This window comes from Oncorhynchus masou, chromosome 31 (genome assembly GCF_036934945.1).
Source record: "Oncorhynchus masou masou isolate Uvic2021 chromosome 31, UVic_Omas_1.1, whole genome shotgun sequence".
In the NCBI taxonomy this organism is placed as follows: Eukaryota; Metazoa; Chordata; class Actinopteri; order Salmoniformes; family Salmonidae; genus Oncorhynchus; species Oncorhynchus masou.
In genome coordinates, this window is record NC_088242.1 from 44,497,091 (window position 1) to 44,519,137 (window position 22,047).

Consider the following 22,047-nt stretch of genomic DNA (forward strand, 5'->3'; position numbering starts at 1 on the left):
TCTCCACCAATTCACTATTGAACAGTGCTGTGCTTCATTCTCAAACAGTGACCCATGCTCTTGGCTCGATGCTGTTCAGAGCAGTATGCAGGTTCTGAAATTAAACATGTTCTGAAGCTGTCCTCAGAAGTGGGGCCACATCAAAAGGCAATATGTCTGCCAATTATATTAGCTGCTCTACTTGGGCTGCATTGTGGCTGGACTTGTTTATAGTACACACTACACACCATGGATTGTTTGCCATTCATAAGTGTGGCACAAAGTGAGAGGGTCAATATGTGAGACAAACACATCCCACACTCTCATAGACGTATTCGAAAGTCAGTCAGTCATGTGCCGCCCTGGGTATAAAGAGAAGTGAAGAGAGCAGAGGGATTTGGAGTGCTGCAATCTTAATGTGTCTGTGTGGGAAATCTGGGTAAATACTTTCTAATCCTTTCTGATCGCACTCTAAAGCCAACACTTCCTCACCTGCCCGGGTTTGTCAAGGAGGGGAGACTAAAATAATAGGATTCCCTCTGTTCTACATGCTGTCTGCCTGCCTGTCTTTCTGTCTTTCTGTCTGTCTGCCTGCCTGTCTTTCTGTCTTTCTGTCTGTCTGCCTGCCTGTCTTTCTTTCTGTCTGTCTGTCTGCCTGTCTTTTTGTCTTTCTGTCTGTCTGCCTGCCTGTCTTTTTATCTTTCTTTCTGTCAGTCTGCCTGCCTGTCTTTCTTTCTTTCTGTCTGTCTGCCTGCCAGTCTTTTTGTCTTTCTTTCTGTCTGTCTGCCTGCCTGCCTTGCTGTGTGTCACATTCTCTCTTTCTCAGTCTCTTTCATTCTGTCTACATTTCTCCCCGATTGTCTCGTTATTTTGGCCTCTCTCCATTCCTCTCTAGCCTTCTATTCTACTGTGTTGCTCTCTTTGAATAGCTGTAGAAGTTCCTTTCGCAGCCTTTTACAGTCAGTCGCTGCATTTTTCTCCTCCCTTTTTGTGAATGGGATACAGACAGTACATAATTACCTGGTCTCGGGTTTCAGCAGGGCCTGTTCTGTCAGCACCACACCCACTGCAGTCACACACAGTGCGCACGCACACACACACACACACACACACACACACACACACACACACACGCACACACACACAGGCCTCACCAGCTGGAAGTGCACAGCTGCTGCTGTTTACCCTCTCAGGGCCAGAAAAACATCCTGTGCTGTACAGTCGGTGAAAACCTCCCCTCACATAATAAACACATTCTCGGCACAGTTTGAAGCCCCACTTTTGGTGATTTGTGTGGCCTTTTAGACAAAGGTCCCCACCAAGAGAGGAGCTTGATAGACAGTAGACATCTTAGGTGGAGTTTGGATTGGACACGAAAAAAAATATAGACTGTGCAGAAACAGCTCAGAATGTTTGCAAATGAAGAACTAAACCAAGACAAAACATTGTATCTAGCCATTTCCCTTTGGAAAAGAAAGTTCTTAACTGAAATACCAAAAATGATATAACATTGTCTGCCAAGGAAATATAGAATGTATTATGTCTCAGTCAAACATCATGCTGACCAAAGTTATACATTGCCTTTTGCTCATCTAAAGACAGTGTCTTGGCCAGTGTCGTTGTTTAGGTTTGGCTTGACTTTGTGTTGGTACATAGGATGTTATGGCTGGTGTTGTGTCTGGAGGAGAGGACAGAAAGTGGGCGAGGACACCAACGGCTTCCAAATGAACTGCGGGAATGTGTGTACGCACATGTTATACGTGTGTTTAGATGTGTCTGTCTGCATCCCTTGTTTTCAATTGACTGTCACTTGAGTGTTCTGGCTCGTATTAGAGATTCCTGTGTGGATCAGAAGTATTTGCTTAGCCTTTGAGCTTGACAACACCACAGAGGGGAAAAGAAAATGATCCATGTGCGCCAACCTCCTTTTCGGGTCTCTGTTTCTTCTACAGCAGTGGCATTCCACAGCCCGCCAGTCACCATCAAGAAGGAACCACAGAGCCCAGGTTCCGACCCCAGCCAATCCTGTAGCCACAAGCAGACCTTCACCTACCCCAATGGAGAGCAGTGCCCTTACGCCAGGTACCCATGTCAGCACAACGGTGGCAAGAAAAAGTATGTGAACCCTTTGGAATGATCTGGATTTCTGCATAAATTTGTCATAAAATTTGATCTGATCTTCATCCAAGTCACAACAACAGACAAACACAGTGTGCATAAACTAATAACACACAAATTATTATATTTTTCTTGTCTATTAATGAATACATAATTTAAACATTCACAGTGTAGGTTGGGCTAATGACTTAGGCTAATGACTTTTACAAAAGCTAATTGGAGTCAGGAGTCAGCTAACTTGGAGTCCAATCAATGAGACGAGATTGGAGATGTTGGTTAGAGCTGCCCTGCCCTATAAAAAACACTCACAACATTTGAGTTTGGCATTCACAAGAAGCATTGCCTCAAGTGAACCATGCCTCGAACAAAAGAGAACTCAGAAGACCTAAGATGAAGAATTGTTGACTTACATAAAGCTGGAAAGGGTTACAAAAGTATCTATAAAAGACTTAATGTTCATAAGTCCACGGTAAGACAAATTGTCTATAAATTGAGAAAGTTCAGCGCTGTTGCTACTCTCCCTAGGAGTGGCTTCAAGACCACAGAGCAGAATTCTCAATGAGGTTAAGTAGAATCCTAGAGTGTCAGCTAAAAGGAGTTACAGAAATCCCTGGAACATGCTAACATCTCTGTTGATGAGTCTAGGATACGTAAAACACTAAATAAGAATGGTGTTCATAGGAGAACACCATGGAAGAAGCCACTGCTGTCCAAAAAAACTATTGCTGCACATCTGAAGTTCGCAAAAGAGCACCTGGATGTTCCACAGCGCTACTGGCAACATATTCTGTGGACAGATGAAATTACAGTTGAGTTGTTTGGAAGGAAGGAACACACAACACTATGTGTGGAGTAAAAAAGGCACAGCACACCAACATCAAAACCTCATCCCAACAGTAAAGTATGGTGGAGGGACTATCATGGTTTAGGGCTGCAGGGCCTGGACAGCTTGCTATCATCGACAGAAAAAAAGAATTTCTAAATTTATCAAGACATTTTGCAGGTGAATGTAAGGCTATCTGTCTGCCAATTGAAGCTCAACAGAAGCTGTGTGATGCAACAGGACACTGCCTCAAAACATAGAAGTAAATCAACAACAGAATGGCTTCAACAGAAGAACATGTGCCTTCTGGAGTGGCCCAGTCAGAGTCCTAACCGCAACCTGATTTAAAATGCTGTGGCATGACCTCGAGAGCGGTTCACACGAGACATCCTAAGAATATTGCTGAACTGAAACAGTTTTGTAAAGATGAATGGTCCAAAATTCCTCCTGATTGTTGTACAGGTCTGATCCGCAACTACAGAAAACATTTGGTTGAGTTTATTGCTGCCAAAGGAGGGTCAACCAGTTATTAAATCCAAGGGCTCACATACTTTTCCCACCCTGCACTGTAAATGTTTAAATGATGTACTCAATATAGACAAGAAAAATAAAATAATGTGTGTGTTATTAGTTTAAGCATACTATGTTTGTCTATTGTTGTGACTTAGATGAAGATCAGATCAAATTTGATGACCAATTTATGCAAAAATCCAGGTAATTCCAAAGGTTTCACATAGTTTGTCTTGCCACTGTATAGTACACAGGTAATTATGGCCCGTTTACAAACATTTTAGAGTTAGACGGTCCATAGCAAGTCAATAGTCATCCAATTCCAGTCAATTATCAGGCATAAGTCAGTGCGGCAAAGAGAGTGACCGCAAGCTATTGACCACAACGCCAGTATCTACAAAACAGCCATCCTCCATAAGCCCAGTTTGGCTTACTGACCTGTATTATTAATGCTAGGGACTACTACTGATGCCATGGTAGTGCTCATAAACCACATTGGGATTCATAAACCATGTTTGTGTGTGTTTTTTCCAGTGCCTACGAGCAGAAGAGGGCTCCAGGACCAAATAAGAGCTCCTGCACCCAAGGGACACCCATGTCCCCCATGCAGCACCATTACTCCCCCAAGCAAGTCGGAGGCGCTGGTGGAAGGCCTGACAACATGGCCTACAACATGAACCACCCTGCTGCCTCCCAGCCACTGCCCAGCCACAACAACTACCCCATGAACACCAGGTATTACCCCCTGTACTGTACGAAATATTTAAACTTGTGCCACAAAAAGTGCATGCCTTTGGTGGGTGACAATGTGCTTTGGTGGGTAATAATGTCCTTTTGACGCGGATGCTACAAGACTGTTTTGCGAGCTACCATCATCCAATGGCATTGAGGAGAATACCACCTCAGTCATCGGCTTCATCAATAAGTGCAATGACAACGCCGTCCCCACAGTGACCATACGTACATATCCCAACCAGAAGCCATGGATTACAGGCAACATCCGCATCGAGCTAAAGGCTAGAGCAGCCGATTTCAAGGAGCAGGACACTAATCCAGACGCTTATAAGAAATCCCGCTAGGCCCTCAGACAAACCATCAAACAGGCAAAGCATCAATGCAGGATTAAGATTGAATCATAAACTTTTGCAGACTACAAAGGGAAACCAAGCCGCGAGCTGCCAGAGACGCGAGCCTACCAGATGAGTTAAATACCTTTTATGCTAGATTCAATGCTAGCAACACTAAAGTATGCATGAGAGCACCAGCTGTTCCGGACAACTGTGTGATAACGCTCTCGGTAGCCGATGTGAGCAATACCTTTAATAAACAGGTCAACATTCACAAAACCGCAGGGCCAGATGGATTACCAAGCATGCATGGACCAACTGGCAAGTGTCTTCACTGCCATGTTCAACCTCTCCCTGACTGAGTCTGTAATACCAGCATGTTTCAAGCAGACCACCATAGTCCCTGTGCCCAAGGTAGCGAAGGTAACCTGCCTAAATGATTACCGCCCTGAAGCACTCACATCATCTCTCACATCAACAGCATTATCCCAGATACACTAGACCCACTCCAATTCGCATACCTCCCTAACAGATCCATAGATGACGCAATCTTAATCACACTCCACACTGGCCTTTCCCACCTGGAAAAAAGGAACACCTATGTGAGAATGCTTTTCATTGACTACAGCTCAGCGTTCAACACAAACCCCTTAGCTTAGTGCCCACAAACTCATCACTAAGCTAAGGACCCTGGGACTAAACACCTTCCTCTGCAACTGGATTCAGGGCTCCCTGACGGGCCACCCCCAGGTGGTAAGGGTAGGCAACAACACATCTGCCACACTAATCCTCAATACTGGTGCCGCTCAGGGGTGTGTGCTTAGTCCCCTCCTGTACTCCCTGTTCACCCACGACTGCGTCGCCAAACACAACTCCAACACTATCATTAAGTTTGCTAATGACACAACCGTGGTAGCCTGATTACCGACAGCGATGAGACAGCCTATAGGGAGGATGTCAGAGACCTGGCAGTGTGGTGCCAGGACAACAACCACTCTCAATATGAGCAAGACCAATGAGCTGATCGTGGACTGCAGGAAAAGGCGGGCCGAACAAGCCCCCATTAACATCGACGGGGTTTTAGTGGAGCGAGTCGAGAGTTTCAAGTTCCTTAGTGTCCACATCACCAGTGAACTATCATGCCCCAAACACACCAAGACAGCTCGTGGTTGAGTTTCCCCCTCAGGAGAATAAAAAGTTTTGGCATGGGTTCCAGATCCTCAAAAAGTTCTACAGCTGTACCATCGAGAGCATCCGGACCAGTTGCATCACCGCCTGGTATGGCAACTGCTCGGCATCTGACCGTAAGGCGCTACAGAGGGTAGTGTGTACGGCCCAGTACATCACTGGGGCCAAGTTTCCTGCCATCCAGGACCTATAATCTAGGCAGTGTCATGGAAAGACCAAAAAATGGTCAAAGCCATAAGACTGCTGAACAATTAATCAAATGGCCACCCAGACTATTTACATTGACCCCCCACCCACACATTTGTGTTTACACTACTGCTACTCACTGTTTATTACCTATGCATAGTCACTTTACCCCTACCTACATGTACAAATTACTTTGACTAACCTGTACCTCCGCACATTGACTCGGTACTGGTACCCCCTGTATATAGCCTCGTTATTGTTATTTTATTGTGTTACTTTTTAATTATTTTTTACTTTAGCTTATTTGGTAAATATTTTCTTAACTCTTTCTTGAACTACATTGTTGGTTAAGGGCTTGTAAGTAAGCATTTTATATGGCGCATGTGACAAATAAAGTTTGATTTGATACTGATAGTTTTTCATTGCCCTCTCTTCCCTTCACTCAGTTCCAGGTATCAGGCCCCCTCAGCAGACATGAGCCCCCAAGGGTTCCCCCCCCAAGGGCAGGCCTTCCAGCGAATGCACGCTGCCCCAGCCGGAGGTGGTGGCGGTGGAGGAGGAGGTGGAGGACCGGGTGGAGGTGGTGGTGGTGGCAGGGGTGGCTACCATCGGCAGCACTCAGAACCCTGTCTGCCCTACCTGCAGCAGAGCTTCAAGCAGGAGTATCTGGACCCTCTGTATGAGAGGGCAGCCCACATGGCAGGACAAGGACACGGGCCTGGGCCAGGGCATGGATCAAGGCACCTACCTCACCAACCCCAAAACTCCCACCCCCATCCTCACAGGTTCCCCCCTGCCCACATGATGGTGAAGCAGGAGCCAACTGACTACACCTATGAGCCTGGTGAGTCATTCAATCATGGTGGGCCCGAGAGCAGAATGACAGAGATACAGTATGAGAATGTTTTGAATGGCAGCAATCTCTTTAGTATAAATAGTCTATCTATAATGAATAGATAATGGGTTTTTTTGGAGAGAAGCTAATCTCTAATGGAAGTCACTGAGCATCATTCCTCCCTGACAAATCACAACACACCGAACACTGTAAAACATACCCAAACTAATCCTATGTCACTCAAAAGAACATGTAGGCCTTCTGTAGGACGTAGGACGTATACAACCCAATTACCTACGCATTGAAATGTTATGTACATATTGCTTTGTGGCTTTTGCTCTCGGTCCTACAAAAGTTCCTTTGAGCCAACCTGTGTATGGCTAACCTTAGAACAAAATGTCCAAAAGCAGACACTTCTATATCTACAACAGACCATTCCCTACCCCCTCCCTACCTCCAAACTCCTCCTTTCAACTCCCTGACACTTTGCAAAAAAGGTATCGACTCGTCTGTAATTCTGTTTTTTCCCCTCCTTTACACTCCTCCCCACTCCCTCTCGCCGCTCGCTCGTCTCACCGAAAGGAAGGCAGAGGAATTTCATTGAGAAAATGGAGGGCACTGGAAAGACTAGAGTCCCCAGTGGAGCACTCTGGGGTGTTGGGTTGCAACAGCGGCTTTCTTTCTGCAGGCAGATGAACTCATAATGGAAAAATGAGCGTGGCCGCAGTAACCCGAACCTCTCACTGGCTGGGATGTGGAGGGGAGGGGGAAGGAGAGGGTGGGGGTAGCTATGGGCCTTGGCAACAACAAACTGAGAACCAGCCCTACCACCACAGCACAGCCCCAAAGCCCTGACGGTTCCCTTTAAGCAGTGCTAGGATGCAAACACAAGGGCTGGAAATGCAATACGGTGTATAAGCGACATGCGGCATGGATGTTGTGCATATAAGTGACAGTCAACTGGGAGCAGAGCTGTCTTTGTTGTGTTTCCCTTGGGTCTTATGGGCACAGTGGACAAACACAGCTACAAAGTGAGCCTCCCAGCGCTGAAACCAGAATACATCTCAATACAATAAGACCGACGATCTAAATTCTTTAGACTTTTTTATGTTTTGATAGAAGCCGGATAGTGCTCAGAAAGTTCAACTTGGTGCTTGAAGGAATCTGACAGAAAAAAAGGACATCTGTGGATAAACTGGACTCTGTTGGTAGGAGGAGGAGTTGAGGGGGCTGGTGGGCCTGCCTGAGTGTTGTGCCACAAATAAGAGCTGGCCAGCTATTTTGCCTGTTCAGAAATTCTATCACAAGGACCTCATAGTCCTAATATGACCAAATCAAATCAAAATGATAGATAAGTGCGCCACTAGGCCTTAGGCAGTTATGTGGTTCAGGCTTGCGAATAAAGTCTTTTTATCATTTACATTTCCGTTTCGTAAAATAATGTGTGCCTACTAAAGCTAGCTACACCAGCCAGCACACAATTGACACTGGTGCTATCGCCCCAAATCTCCCCATCACTGGCTGGCAGGGATATTATTTACAGTGTGATAGAGTGCTGGCCCGGGAATGAAGAGTCTGATTTCCCCCAGTGACATCTTATCAGAGCCACGGCACTGCAACTGAATTCCCCAGGAGTGAGTCACCAAACTCACCACACTGCTGAGGTGCAGGAGACTAGAGCTTTACCCACTTTTGCCTGCTCTTGCCCTTCGGCCACTCATACAAACAAACACACCGATGCATGCGCATGCACTCACTCACACAGGCACTCATTTACTATACTGTATATGAGATGAGACCAGGTCGTCACCAACCGGACCACAACCATTAGCAACAAGGAGAAACATCCACCACCCACCGGATGAGAGAGGTTTTCAATTTATACAACTTCCGGAAATAGAAATGTGATTAAACGATTTGATTAGGGATTGATAGACATACAAAGATCTCATCCATTTGCGGTGTGGCTGGTTATCAGGTTGTGTCCAGTTACTGACCTGGGTATTACTAATGCCAGGTGGATGGGCAGAGTGCCGACACCGCAGACTCACCATTCTCTACCACTGTACTACACTATACTGCTGCTCCCCACTAGGTGCTTACTCATGGCCTAAAAATGCTTTCGAGGACAAGTGATATTATGACAAATTAAGGTTTTGTCTTTGCAGGGCTAGAGGCGATCAAACCAAAAATATGCACATTAATACTCTCTCTCTCTCCCTGTGGATATTGGCCTGGTATTTATAACCTGAGGAAGAAAACCAATCTGTACATTGAAAAAGTTCACACTGCATTGAGCAATAGGTGTATACTTGTGTCTCTGTCCTATAGACGTGCCTGGATGTCCTTCAATGTACCACCACAACGAGGGGTACCCCAACCCACAGCACAACAATGAAGGTAAGCAAAAACTCTGGTAACTAGGTTATACGAATTATGACTTGTCAGAAGCACATATAAACCCTTCATAGATACTTCATAGACACGTATGACTAATGTTATAATGCATTATGGGGCGGCAGGGTAGCCTAGTGGTTAGAGCGTTGGACTAGTAACCGCAAGGTTGTAAATTCAAACCCCCGAGCTGACAAGGTACAAATCTGTCGTTCTGCCCTGAACAGGCAGTTAACCCAGTGTTCCTAGGCCGTCATTGAAAATAAGAATTTGTTCTTAACTGACTTGCCTAGTAAAATAAAATGTACAAAAAAAATTAGGATTGCAGCATGTTTTTTTTACATTCATGCCTTATTACCAAAAGTCTGTGCCCTCGGTTCATTGCACTGTACCGAATCTCACTCTCCCATTTTTTATTTATTTAAATGAGGCCTTGCTACTGGCTGTAGCATTGCGGTCATAGGCTAACCGGCCCAGTGTCCGTATTTCCATTGGCTAACCAGAGGTGTCGCTATGTTTCCATTGGCAGAGGCTCTTGCCCCTTTTCCTGCCTCAGGGATCTCTGAATAAACATTTCTACTGGAAAAAGCCTGTGTATTCTTCCTTGAGAAAAGAAAAACACTCCTCCTCTTCACTCCCTTTGTTTGTCACACCATTCTAGTTATTGTCCAGGATCATTTCTTAAACAAGTGAGAACTCAGGAACTGCCCTTGAACAGCCATTCCCAAGACAGACTGTGTTACTAAGTATCATCAGAGTATTAAACACTTCAAATGAAATATGAAAACAAAAGGAAGAAGGAAGATGGGGTCCTTTTGAGATATTTACATGAAGGAATCCTCCCCTTCTCACTAAGTACTCTACTCATTTGTGTTGAAGTGGATAAGCACATCCAATAAAGAGTGTTCTCTTCTCAACCACTTCAACATGTGTCATGGGCGAATTCACCGTTTTCATACTCATTCATTTTGCCACAATGTGATTCAAGATTTTGCATACAAGTTAAAGCCACACAGGACAACTTGAGAAACTAATTATAACACCTATCTTGTTTTACAGGCTATCTCTTTGAAAACGACTCCTGCGTCGTTCCGGAGAAATTTGAAGGTGAGCCTTACAACCTGCTATCGACCGTCCTGGAGTCAGCTCAAGACACAGAGCCTAAAACTTGCCCACTCCAATCCACTTCAATAGGTGTCACTGAGATCAGATAATGGTTATGGGTGATGGCACTGAGGGTGTCCACTGTCCGTTCTCCATAGGAGAGGAACAGAATCCATTCAATCACATCACGTGTCTCTCCGTTTGGTATCAGCACACTATAAGTGCCAATCGTATCAGATAGAGTGTCGCTGACTGAACAATAAGCTTTAGAGGTTTTTTTTTTGCGTGACAGGTTCTTGGTTGGAGCTGAGTTAGCGGGTTTTGTTTCCCCGTGCGTGAGGTAGGGACCAGGCTCCTGTGTCATGGAGAGCAAGGTGACAGTCGGTTTCCCATTGTGCGCTGGGGGTGATTGACGTGAGGGGAGAGCCTGAGGGCTACTGCACAGGTTGAACCGGCGAAACACACTGTGTTAGAGCACCATTTACTTACAGCGGCTTGCCCCAAGTTCCCACACATACGGTGCTTATCCAATTAGACTTACCCCCACACCAGTGGGTCACCACTGTTTTATGTTAATGGTGCCTCTAGTGTTACTGCGTTTCCATCAGGAGTGTGACACTTTTTTATTTAGTTTATTTAACCAGGCAAGTCAGTAAAGAACACTTTCTTATTTACAATGATGGCCTACCAAAAGGCCTCCTGCGGGGATGGGGGGGGGCTGGGATTAAAAATATATATATATACAATATAAATATAAGACGAAACAACACTACATAAAGAGAGACCTAAGACAACAACACAACAACACAGCAAGCAGCAACACAAGACAACACAGCATGGTAGCAACACAACATGGTAGCAGCACAAAACATGCAGCAAACATTATTGGGCACAGTCAACAGCACAGATGTCAATAAGGTAGAGACAACAATACATCACACAAAGCAGCCACAACTGTCAGTAAGAGTGTCCATGATTCAGTCTTTGAATGAAGAGATTGAGATAAAACTGTCCAGTTTGAGTGTTAGTTGCAGCTCATTCCAGTCGCTAGCGAACTGAAAAGATGAGCAACCCAGTGTGTGCTTCGGGGACCTTTAACGAATGTGATGGCAGAACGGGTGTTGTACAGTGGGGCAAAAAATTCTTTAGTCAGCCACCAATTGTGCAAGTTCTCCCACTTAAAAAGATGAGAGAGGCCTGTAATTTTCATCATAGGTACACTTCAAATATATCAGACAAAATTAGAAAAAAAATCCAGAAAATCACATTGTAGGATTTTTACTGAATTTATTTGGAAATTATGGTGGGAAATAAGTATTTGGTCACCTACAAACAAGCAAGTTTTCTGGCTCTCACAGACCTGTAACAACTTCTTTAAGAGGTTCCTCTGTCCTCCACTCGTTACCTGTATTAATGGCACCTGTTTGAACTTGTTATCAGTATAAAAGACACCTGTCCACAACCTCAAACAGTCACACTCCAAACTCCACTATGGCCAAGACCAAAGAGCTGTCAAAGGACACCAGTGTCAGGACCCGGTTACGAACCTGGGTCTCCGGAGTGAGAAACAGTCACTTAACCAACTGAGCCACGAATAGTCAGCAGAACCCAGAAGATGAGGCAGACACAGCAGTACTTAAGACGGTGTATTTAATAAAGTAAAAAGGAGAAGTCCTTAAATACAAAAATGGCAAATCCAAAAGGTGGTAGGAATAGCACAAAAAAGCCTCAAGAGACACTCAAAAACAAAAACAGAATTCCACAAGAGCATCCACCGGAATCGACAGGAAAACACAGAACACTAGGGCTGGGTGCTAACATACAAACACAGAGCACAGAACTGAGGGAAACTAAGGGTTTAAATACAATCAGGGAAAACGAGGTACAGGTGCAAATAATAATGGGGAACAAGGGAAAAAACACAAGGTCAAAAAGCACAATGGGGGCATCTAGTGACCAAAACCCGGAACAACCCTGGCCAAATCCTGACAACCAGAAACAAAATTGTAGACCTGCACCAGGCTGTGAAGACTGAATCTGCAATAGGTAAGCAGCTTGGTTTGAAGAAATCAACTGTGGGAGCAATTATTAGGAAATGGAAGACATACAAGACCACTGATAATCTCCCTCGATCTGGGGCTCCACACAAGATCTCACCCTGTGGGGTCAAAATGATCACAAGAACGGTGAGCAAAAATCCCAGAACCACACGGGGGGACCTAGTGAATGACCTGCAGAGAGCTGGGACCAAAGTAACAAAGCCGACCATCAGCAAGGGCATTGAAGATGAAACATGGCTGGGTCTTTCAGCATGACAATGATCCCAAACACACCGCCCAACGAAGGAGTGGCTTCGTAAGAAGCATTTCAAGGTCTTGGAGTGGCCTAACCAGTCTCCAGATCTCAACCCCATAGAAAATCTTTGGAGGGAGTTGAAAGTCCGTGTTGCCCAGCAACAGCCACAAAACATCACTGCTCTGGAGGAGATCTGCATGGAGGAATTGGCCAAAATACCAGCAACAGTTTGTGAAAACCTTGTGAAGACTTACAGAAAACGTTTGATCTCTGTCATTGCCAACAAAGGGTATATAACAAAGTATTGAGATAAACTTTTGTTATTGACCAAATACATATTTTTCCCCATAATTTGCAAATAAATTCACAAAAAATCATACAAATGTGATTTTCTGGATTTTTTTTCTCATTTTGTCTGTCATAGTTGAAGTGTACCTATGATGAAAATTACAGGCCTCTCTCATCTTTTTAAGTGGGAGAACTTGCACAATTGGTGGCTGACTAAATACTTTTTTGCCCCACTGTATGTGGAGGATGAGGGCTGCAGTAGATATCTCAGATAGGGGGGAGTGAGGCCTAAGAGGGTTTTATAAATAAGCATCAACCAGTGGGTCTTGCAACGGGTATACAGAGATGACCAGTTCACAGAGCAGTATAGAGTGCAGTGATGTGTCCTATAAGGAGCATTGGTGGCAAACTAAAGACTCGCGGCGAGCAGAAGCAAGGTGTTAAATAAAGTTCACAGTTAGCCGCTGCTATGTAAATGAAAGCTGAAAAGTACCCAGGGCCTTCCCTTGAAGTTAAAGCAGATCCGCCGGATCCGTGACCCAGTGAGACACGGGTACCGGACCGCATAGATGGAAACCCCCCCAAAAATAAGATAATTTTGGGTAAAACACTGGGGTAAATCCTCAGTGGAAATGCACCATCACCCTGACCATCAAGATAATCAACTCTCCCTCACATGGTTGCAGTTACTACAGTGTCTTAAGCATGGGGCGGCAGTGTAGCCGGCAGTGTAGCCGGCAGTGTAGCCGGCAATGTAGCCGGCAATGTAGCCGGCAATGTAGCCGGCAATGTAGCCGGCAATGTAGCCGGCAATGTAGCCGGCAATGTAGCCGGCAATGTAGCCTAGTAACCGAAAGGTTGCAAGTTCAAATCCCCGAGCTGACAAGGTACAAAATCTGTCGTTCTGCCCCTGAACAGGCAGTTAACCCACTGTTCCTAGGCCGTCATTGAAAATAAGAATTTGTTCTTAACTGACTTGCCTAGTAAAATAAAGGTAAAATAAAAAAATGTCAAGACAGCCATTGATTGGACTCAACCCAAAATGACAGTCTTATCCATATCCTATTAGTAATGGGAAACAAGCTTTGCCCACATTACCATGCTTGTTAGTAGAGGTCTTATGTCAATGGTAGCTGCCTATTTCCTTAAACCAGCCTGAGCCTACAGCCTAGTCCAACCTCCGGTGTCCCTATTCCTCTCCAGGTGAGGTGAAGCAGGAGGGGGGCAGCGTGTTCCGTGATGGGGCTCCCTACCAGCGCCGGGGATCCCTGCAGCTCTGGCAGTTCCTGGTGGCCCTGCTGGATGACCCGGGAAACGCGCACTTCATCGCCTGGACCGGCCGCGGCATGGAGTTCAAACTCATCGAGCCAGAGGAGGTAAGGCCCAACCTACAAGTCAAGATCTAGAGTAACTAGAACGACAGTAATGACATCTCTAGCGGAACTATATCTACTGTAAAACAAAATGTATCACATCCTCTTTGGAAAGAATTGTTAGAAGTAGGCTTAACCGTTAGAACAAGGCTAAGTTCGCTTGTTTGGGAGGTCAGAGACAGACATAAGAGGTATTTCATGCGGAGTGTGCCTTGTAATGTCATCTCCCAATTTGGGATCATTTCTCTTTGTTAAGAAACGTTATAGAAACGTTAAGTAGTTCCCCCTGCTATGTGTTGCAGGGTCAGACGTAAGAGGTATGTAAAGGGGCAATCTGCAGTTGCTACATTCCTTTCTGGGCTTATAAATGAATAATTATGGACCCATTGAGTCTTGAATCATTTAACTTACAAACGCCTCATGAACTTAGTTCAACTGTCGTACCACATCAGAACCCAAAATACAAGCTCGTTTTACTCCAATGTTTGTAAACAAAGTAATTGTAAAAAAAAATCTTAAAACACTACCCACATGAAAAGAAATGGATTGTATACTATGTTTAAATACTATAGTATTCACTGTAGTGTTTTTACAGACTTTACTGTAGTATTTGCAGTTTACTAGAATATATACTGAACAAACAAAATACACACAACATGCATCAGCTTCAATTGTTTTACTGAGTTACAGTTCATAAAGAAATCAGTCAATTGAAATAAACAAATTAGGCCCTAAACTATGGATTTCACATGACTGGGCAAGGGTGCAGCCATGGGTGGGCCTGGGAAGACATAGGCCCACTCACTTGGGAGCCAGGCCCAGCCAATCAGAATGAGTTATTACAGACAGAAATACTCCTCAGTTTCATTAGCTGTCCGGGTGGCTAGAGTCTCAGACGATCTCGCAGGTGAAGAAGCCGGATGTGGAGGTCCAGGGCTGGCTTGGTTACATGTGGTCTGCAGTTGTGAGGCCAGTTGGACGTACTGCCAAATTCGCTAAAACGGTGTTGGAGGAGGTTTATGGTAGAGAAATGAACATTAAATTCCTTTTGGTGTCCCCAGCACAAGGTGCACCTGTGTAATGATTAAGCTGTTTAATCACCTTCTTGATATGCCACACCTGTCAGGTGGATGGATTGTCTTGGCAAAGGAGAAATGCTCACTAACAGGAACGTAAAGAAATGCATGCACAAAATTTGAGAGAAATTAGCTTTTTGAGCATATGGAAAATTCTGGGATATTTTATTTCAGATCAAGAAACATGGGACCAACACTTTACATGCTGCATTTATATTTCTGTTCAGTATAAGTACTATAGTAAGAAAAAAACTGTAGTACAGCACATTCCAAAGGTATTCATATCACTTGACTTATTCCACAGTTTTGTTACAGCCTGAATTCAAAATGGATTAAAACAAATCTCACCCATCTACACACAATACCCCATAATGACAAAGTGAAAACATGTTTTTAGAAATGTTAGCAAATTTTCTCAAGCTCTGTTACATTAGATGGGGAGCGGTGGTGAACAGCAATTTTCAAGTCTTTCCACAGATTTTCAATGTGATTCAAGTCTGGGCCACTATAGGACTTTCACATTCTTGTCCTGAAGCCATTCCAGATTTGCTGGATGTATGCATGGGGTCATTGTCCTGTTGGAAAGTAAATCTTTGCCCCAGTCTAAGGTCATTTGCACTCTGAAGCAGGTTCTCATCCAGGGTTGACCTGTATTTGGCTCCATTTATTGTTCCCTCTATCCTTACCAGTCTCCCAGTCCTTGCAGTCAAAAAAAATCCCCATAGCATGATGCTGCAACCACCATGCTTCACAGTAGGGATGGTGTTAGGTGGGCGCTTTGCATTCAGACCACAGAATCTTTTAGCTTATACTCTCAGTCTTTCACGTGCCTTTTTGCAAACTCCAGGCGTGCTCATGTACCTTTTTCGCAGGAGTGGCATCCATCTGGCCGCTCTCCTATAAAGCCCAGATTGGTGAAGTGCTTTAGAGACCGTTTGCCTTCTGGCAAGTTCTCCCATCTCAGCCAATTCATTTTGTACGAAGGACCAAGGATATACAGTGTGCCTCCTCACAATTCTCTCTCGGAGATCTACGGACAGTTCCTTGGACTTCATGGTATAGGTTCTGCTCTGCCATGCACTGTCAACTATGGGACCTCATATAGAGACAGGTGTGTTTCTTTCTAAATCATTTCACAATTTAATTGGCCTCAGGTGAACTCCAAGTTGTAGTGACATCTCAAGGATGATCAAAGGACTTATGAGCATTAGAGCAAATGGGTATGAATATTTATATTTCTGTATTTCATTTTTAATAAATGAGCAAAAATGTATAAAAACATGTTCTCTGTCATTATGGGGTAAGGTGTGTAGATGGGGGACACATTTTTGGGGGAATTCAGGCTGTAACACCAAAAATGTGGAATAAGTCAAGGGGTATTATAGTGTATTATAGTATACTGTAGTACTTGTTGTAGAGTTTTTGCTGACATTACTGTAGTAATTACTATAGTGTTTTTGTTTTATTATCTTTGACAGCAAATTTTCCCAATCTGTAGCTGGGTAGAACTTAGGTCTAGACGGACAGTTCAGAGCTCCTGCTCTTTTGATAACCTGTAGGGAACACGATATATGGTCTATAATTGGCTTTTAGGTTTCTCACTTATGGGTGGCACAAATTTGGATATGGGGAGGGGAATGGGCAGGGTATATGCAAATTAAATACTGTAGTGTTTTTGCAGACATTTCTTTAGGATTTACTGTAGTGTTTCTGCAAACATTATGGTAGTGTTTTTGTGGTAAGTAGTATACTGTAGTATTTACTATAGTATTCTACAATATACTACAACATTCTCTAGTAAGTACTACACATGTTATAGGTATACTAGTGTTTAGTATAGTATTCTACAGTTTACTACATAATTCTATAGTAAGTACTGTAGTATTCTATAGTAAACTGTAGTATTTTTTAATGTGGGTCTATAGCCTCAAAACATGGCTAACACTATCATTTTGATATCATGGATGATAAGTCCATAGCTGTCGATGAATTTGAGAGTGGTTGGATTTCTCCAACCCCAGCTTTTTACCGAAACAGGGGAGAGGAGTACACTTTATGGTTTCAAGCACTGATTGCCCCTTTAACACTGATTGAGCTTTCTCTAGAAAAAGGTTTCAATGTTTGATATTGCTCCCCCCTCCACCCTTCTAAACCATCTCTGGGGCCGTGCACTGATCTAAACTGCCAGTTGCCCATTAACCTCCATGCATTATTTACCACACGTAATAACAGGAGATACACACACAAAATGGAAGATGAGCTCCATCACCTCATATTCACTACACATCACCTATAAGTAAATGGACTGGTTGAGAGATGCTTTTGAAGTTGAGCTGTTGACTTGAAGTTTACTCAAACAGATAACTGAATTTACAAGACATTTAGAAAACATTCTGATACAATGATACTTCCATTATCTGGCTACTGTACATAAATAATTCATACTACAAGAGCAGCTAAGGTTGAGTGTCCACTCAGGATCATAGAGAGTAGTCTGCTCAGGGTAATCAGCATTCCCTAATCCCCTAAGTCAGGAGTCGACTACGCCTTCTCAACGTGTCCTCTATCCACACTCGTCTTCCTATAGTGACCAGGCTGTTTGTCATCAACACACATCTCAGACGGCGCGGTTCCATTCTGGTCTCGTTTGGAGATGTGAGACATTTCGTAGGTATTGGAATTAGCAGGCTGTCAGTGGGGAGTTCAACTTGAGTTTGAGACAATATTTCACGATGCTGCCTCTATGACAACCTGGCACCAGGGTCATTTCACTGCGCACATTGTGGGACTCTGGTCGCATTAAAGTGGTGATGGGTTATATAAAAAGGAAGTGAATCCACATGTGGGGGCTTTTGATATGATGAGCCAGTTAACTCAGAGAGAAAGAGCCTCAAAACTGGTCACCGAGGATCCCCTAGTGGTGGCATTGGAGATTTGCAGGCAGAAGGAAGAAAAATTGTGTTGTTCCCTACAGGGCAAATTATTTGGAATTCATTCATATTGGCCCCAGCAGCTTTTCCCCTAGGATTTGTTTCTTCAGTGACGGCAGGGGAGGCTAAGATTACTACTAGCGTTAGCACAGTTATATGCTAGCTATTCCATTGCGCAACGACATGTTAGCTGTTCCCATAGTCTTCCAGTCATTGAGCCAACGACTATCCATTTGAAAGTGCGTCTCCGCAAAAATACATATATAGCCCCAAAAGAATTTGGGCAGAGGGGGCAACAATTAAGCCGTGGCGTGCCACCCCTGCTAAATAAATATAGAATATATGAATATATACACAGGTCCTCACTCCATCTGACCTCAATCCATAAAATAATATAATCGGAGTGTCCTTTGGCAGATGCTAAAAACTTTGTCTCCTTTAATGTGTGTTCATTCACCCGTGAAGAGCAGAGGGCCTGGAGCTGAACAGTCCCAGATGTAACCACCTCTTGCTCTCCCCCCCCCCCCACCCCTCTCTCGTTCCCTCTCTCGTTCCCTCTCTCCTCAGGTGGCCAGGCTCTGGGGCATGCAGAAGAACCGTCCAGCCATGAACTATGACAAGCTCAGTCGCTCCCTGCGTTATTACTACGAGAAGGGCATTATGCAAAAGGTACAAACTAAAGGCATTTATAAACCTAGCTGTACAATATGCTTTATTCAGTAGATCAAATGTGTCTCAGAGCGATGGGTCTGCCGATCATATGGTTGGTTCTTCCATTTCATTTAGAAGCAATGTTTTACATTAAATGGCTAATGTGTATATCAGATTTATTTGATTAGATTTGTTACACACACACTTGCATTAGTATAACGACACGACTAATGAACATATCTAACAAAGGAATTCCTTTCCTTCGTATTGGCAGGTGGCAGGGGAGCGCTATGTTTACAAGTTTGTGTGCGAGCCCGAGGCTCTCATCTCCCTGGCCTTCCCCGACAACCAGCGGCCCAGCCTGAAGGCAGAGTTTGAGCGCTACGTCAACGAGGAGGACACTGTGCCCCTGTCCCACATGGACGAGGGGGCCTCCTACCCCAGTGAACAAGCCCCACCAAACATGGGCGCCCAGCCCTACTCCAAAGGTTACATGTACTAATGCCACCACCCCACCCGCTATCCTCTCTGTCGGGGGTTGGCAACAGGCGGCCCGTGGGACGAAACCGACCGACAAGTGTTTTTTTGGCGGGGCGGGGCCTCCAAAAGTTTTTTGTTTTGTCAAAGACTAACATCACCTGGAATTCAGCCCAAAATGTGTTTAATTTAGGACATTTGTTCCCAAGTATTCCCACAAATAAAAAGAGGTGATAATGTCTCAATGTAATCAAGGTATGAAAGTTGTTTTTTTTTCAAATACAATCCCTTTTTTGGGCTTAGTTGTGGTCAATTTGCAGCGTACAAATGATTATGTTCCGGGACCCCCGACCATCCGCTCCGGAAAAAAAAGTCCCGCGTCTGAATCTAATCTAGTTGCCTACCCCGGCCCCGGCACCTATTGCACATGTCCACCCCATTCACTTGTATATAAAAAGGCTATGGTGTTTCTTTGAGTTTTTAACAGCTGCATTCCTCTCACTTCTGAGGCCTATTTAATCCATACACATGACTGTGGTTAAAGAGATTGCTTAATAAAGACACAATATTACTACTACTCTGTGCAAAGACATATATTATTTCTCTGATAACATTGTGACAGATTTGGAATGGCTACACAGAGGGAGAATGGGTGTTATTTCAACACATGGAGTAATTTACAGTATAGATCATGAGCATGAAAATCAGTTAATCTAACTTCAGTCTAAGGCAGACTCTCAATTGCATACTCCTCAAGTCCTCTCTCCTCTGGCTATCTCATCCAATGGGTTTTGAGGGGAGTACGCAATTGAGATTTTCCCAAAGTCGTTGACAAAAGAGCACATGCATTTCCGACCTCACATGCTGACATTATCAGCGGTCACACCTTATGTGAACTAGGAAACGTGATTACTATGAAGGTTCTTATAGGTCAGACTGTTCCACTCCTAATACAGTGCATTCGTAAAGTATTCAGACTCCTTCCCCTTTGTTACATTACAGCCTTAAATCTAAAATTACTTAAATGTTTTCCTCATTAATCTACACACTATACCCCATAATGACAAAGTGAAAACATGTTTGCAAATGTATTCACCTTTTTTTTTAAAGACACACTACTGGTCAAATGTTTTAGAACACCTACTCATTCAAGGGTTTTTCTTTATTTTGACTATTTTCAACATTATAGAATAATAGCAAAGACATGAAATAACATATGGAATCATGTAGTAAACAAAAAAAGTGTTAAATCAAATAGCCATCCTTTGCCTTGACAGCATTGCACTCTTGACATTCTCTCAACCAGCTTTTTATTTTATTTTATTTATTTCACCTTTATTTAACCAGGTAGGCAAGTTGAGAAGAAGTTCTAACTTCATTTATTTCATTTAAGTTGAGAACAAGTTCAAACTTCATGAGGTACTCACCTGGAATGCATTTTAATAAAACATGTGTGCCTTCTTAAACGTTAATTTGTGGAATTTCTTTCCTTCTTAATGCGTTTGAGCCAATCAGTTGTGTTGTGACAAGGTAGGGGTGATATACAGAAGATAGGGCTATTTGATAAAAGACCAAGTCCATATTATGGCAAGAACAGCTCAAATAAGCAAAGAGAAACGACAGTCCATCATTCCTTTAAGTCATGAAGGTCAGTCAATACGGAAAATGTGAAAGTTGAAAGTTTCTTCGAGTGCAGTCGCAGAAACCATCAAGCACTATGATGAAACTGGCACTCATGAGGACCACCACAGGAATGGAAGACCCAGAATTACCTCTGTTCATTAGAATTACCAGCCTCAGAAATGGCATCCCAAATAAATGCTTCACAGAGTTCAAGTAACAGACACATCTCAACATCAACTTTTCAGAGGAGACTGTGAATCAGGCCTTTTCAGGTCAAATTGCTGAAACCACTACTAAAAGGACACCAATAAGAAGAAGAGACTTGCTTGGGCCAAGAAACACAGGCAATGGACATTAGACAGGTGGAAATGTGTCCTTTGGTCTGATGTCCAAATTGGAGAATTTTGGTTCCAACCACCGCGTCTCAGTGAGATGCGGTCTGGGTGAACGGATGATCTCGGCATGTGTATTTCCCATCGTTAAGCATGGAGGAGCAGGTGTTATGGTGTGGGGGTGCTTTACTGGTGCTATAGGACTCTCAGACCATGATAAAAAAATATTTTCTGGTCTGATGAAACAAAGATTGAACTCTTTGGCCTGAATGCCATGCGTCATGTCACGTCTGGAGGAAAGCTGCCACCATCCCTATGGTGACGCATGGTGGTGGCAGCATCATGCTGTGGGGATGTTTTTCAGCGGCAGGGGAGATGAGTCAGGATCAAGGGAAAGATGAACGGAGCAAATGACAGCGAGATCCTTGATGAAAACCTGCTCCAGAGTTCTCAGTACCTCAGACTGGGTCAAAGGTTTACCTTCCAACAGGACAATGACCATAAGCACACAGTCAAGACAACACAGTCCGAGTGGCCCAGCCAGAGCCCAGACTTGAACCCAATCAAAAATATCTGGAGAGACCTGAAAATAGCTGTGCAGCGACGCTCCCCATCCAACCTGACAGAGCTTGAGAGGATCTGCAGAGAAGAATGGGATAAACTCCCCAAATACAGGTGTGCCAAGCTTGTAGCGTCATACCCAAGAAGACTTGAAACTGTAATCACTGCCAAAGGTTCTTCAACAAAGTGGTGAGTAAAGGGTCTGAATACGTATGCAAATGTTATTTCAGTTGCTTT

General features: G+C 44.0%; 1 protein-coding gene across 2 annotated transcripts in view; it reads left to right on the plus strand.

Moving 5' to 3' along the window:
- LOC135523989 (ETS translocation variant 4-like) overlaps positions 1-19,871 on the plus strand; it is a 42,129-nt gene extending 22,258 nt beyond the window's left edge. For both annotated transcript variants that reach the window (XM_064951061.1, XM_064951062.1), the window contains 8 exons: positions 1,932-2,061; positions 3,965-4,165; positions 6,318-6,715; positions 9,038-9,106; positions 10,160-10,207; positions 13,991-14,163; positions 18,734-18,835; positions 19,092-19,871. In XM_064951061.1, coding sequence (XP_064807133.1) covers positions 1,932-2,061; positions 3,965-4,165; positions 6,318-6,715; positions 9,038-9,106; positions 10,160-10,207; positions 13,991-14,163; positions 18,734-18,835; positions 19,092-19,319 — 1,349 coding nt within the window. In that variant the 3' untranslated portion in view covers positions 19,320-19,871. The remainder of the gene's footprint in view (positions 1-1,931; positions 2,062-3,964; positions 4,166-6,317; positions 6,716-9,037; positions 9,107-10,159; positions 10,208-13,990; positions 14,164-18,733; positions 18,836-19,091) is intronic.
- The last annotated feature ends 2,176 nt before the right edge of the window (positions 19,872-22,047 follow it).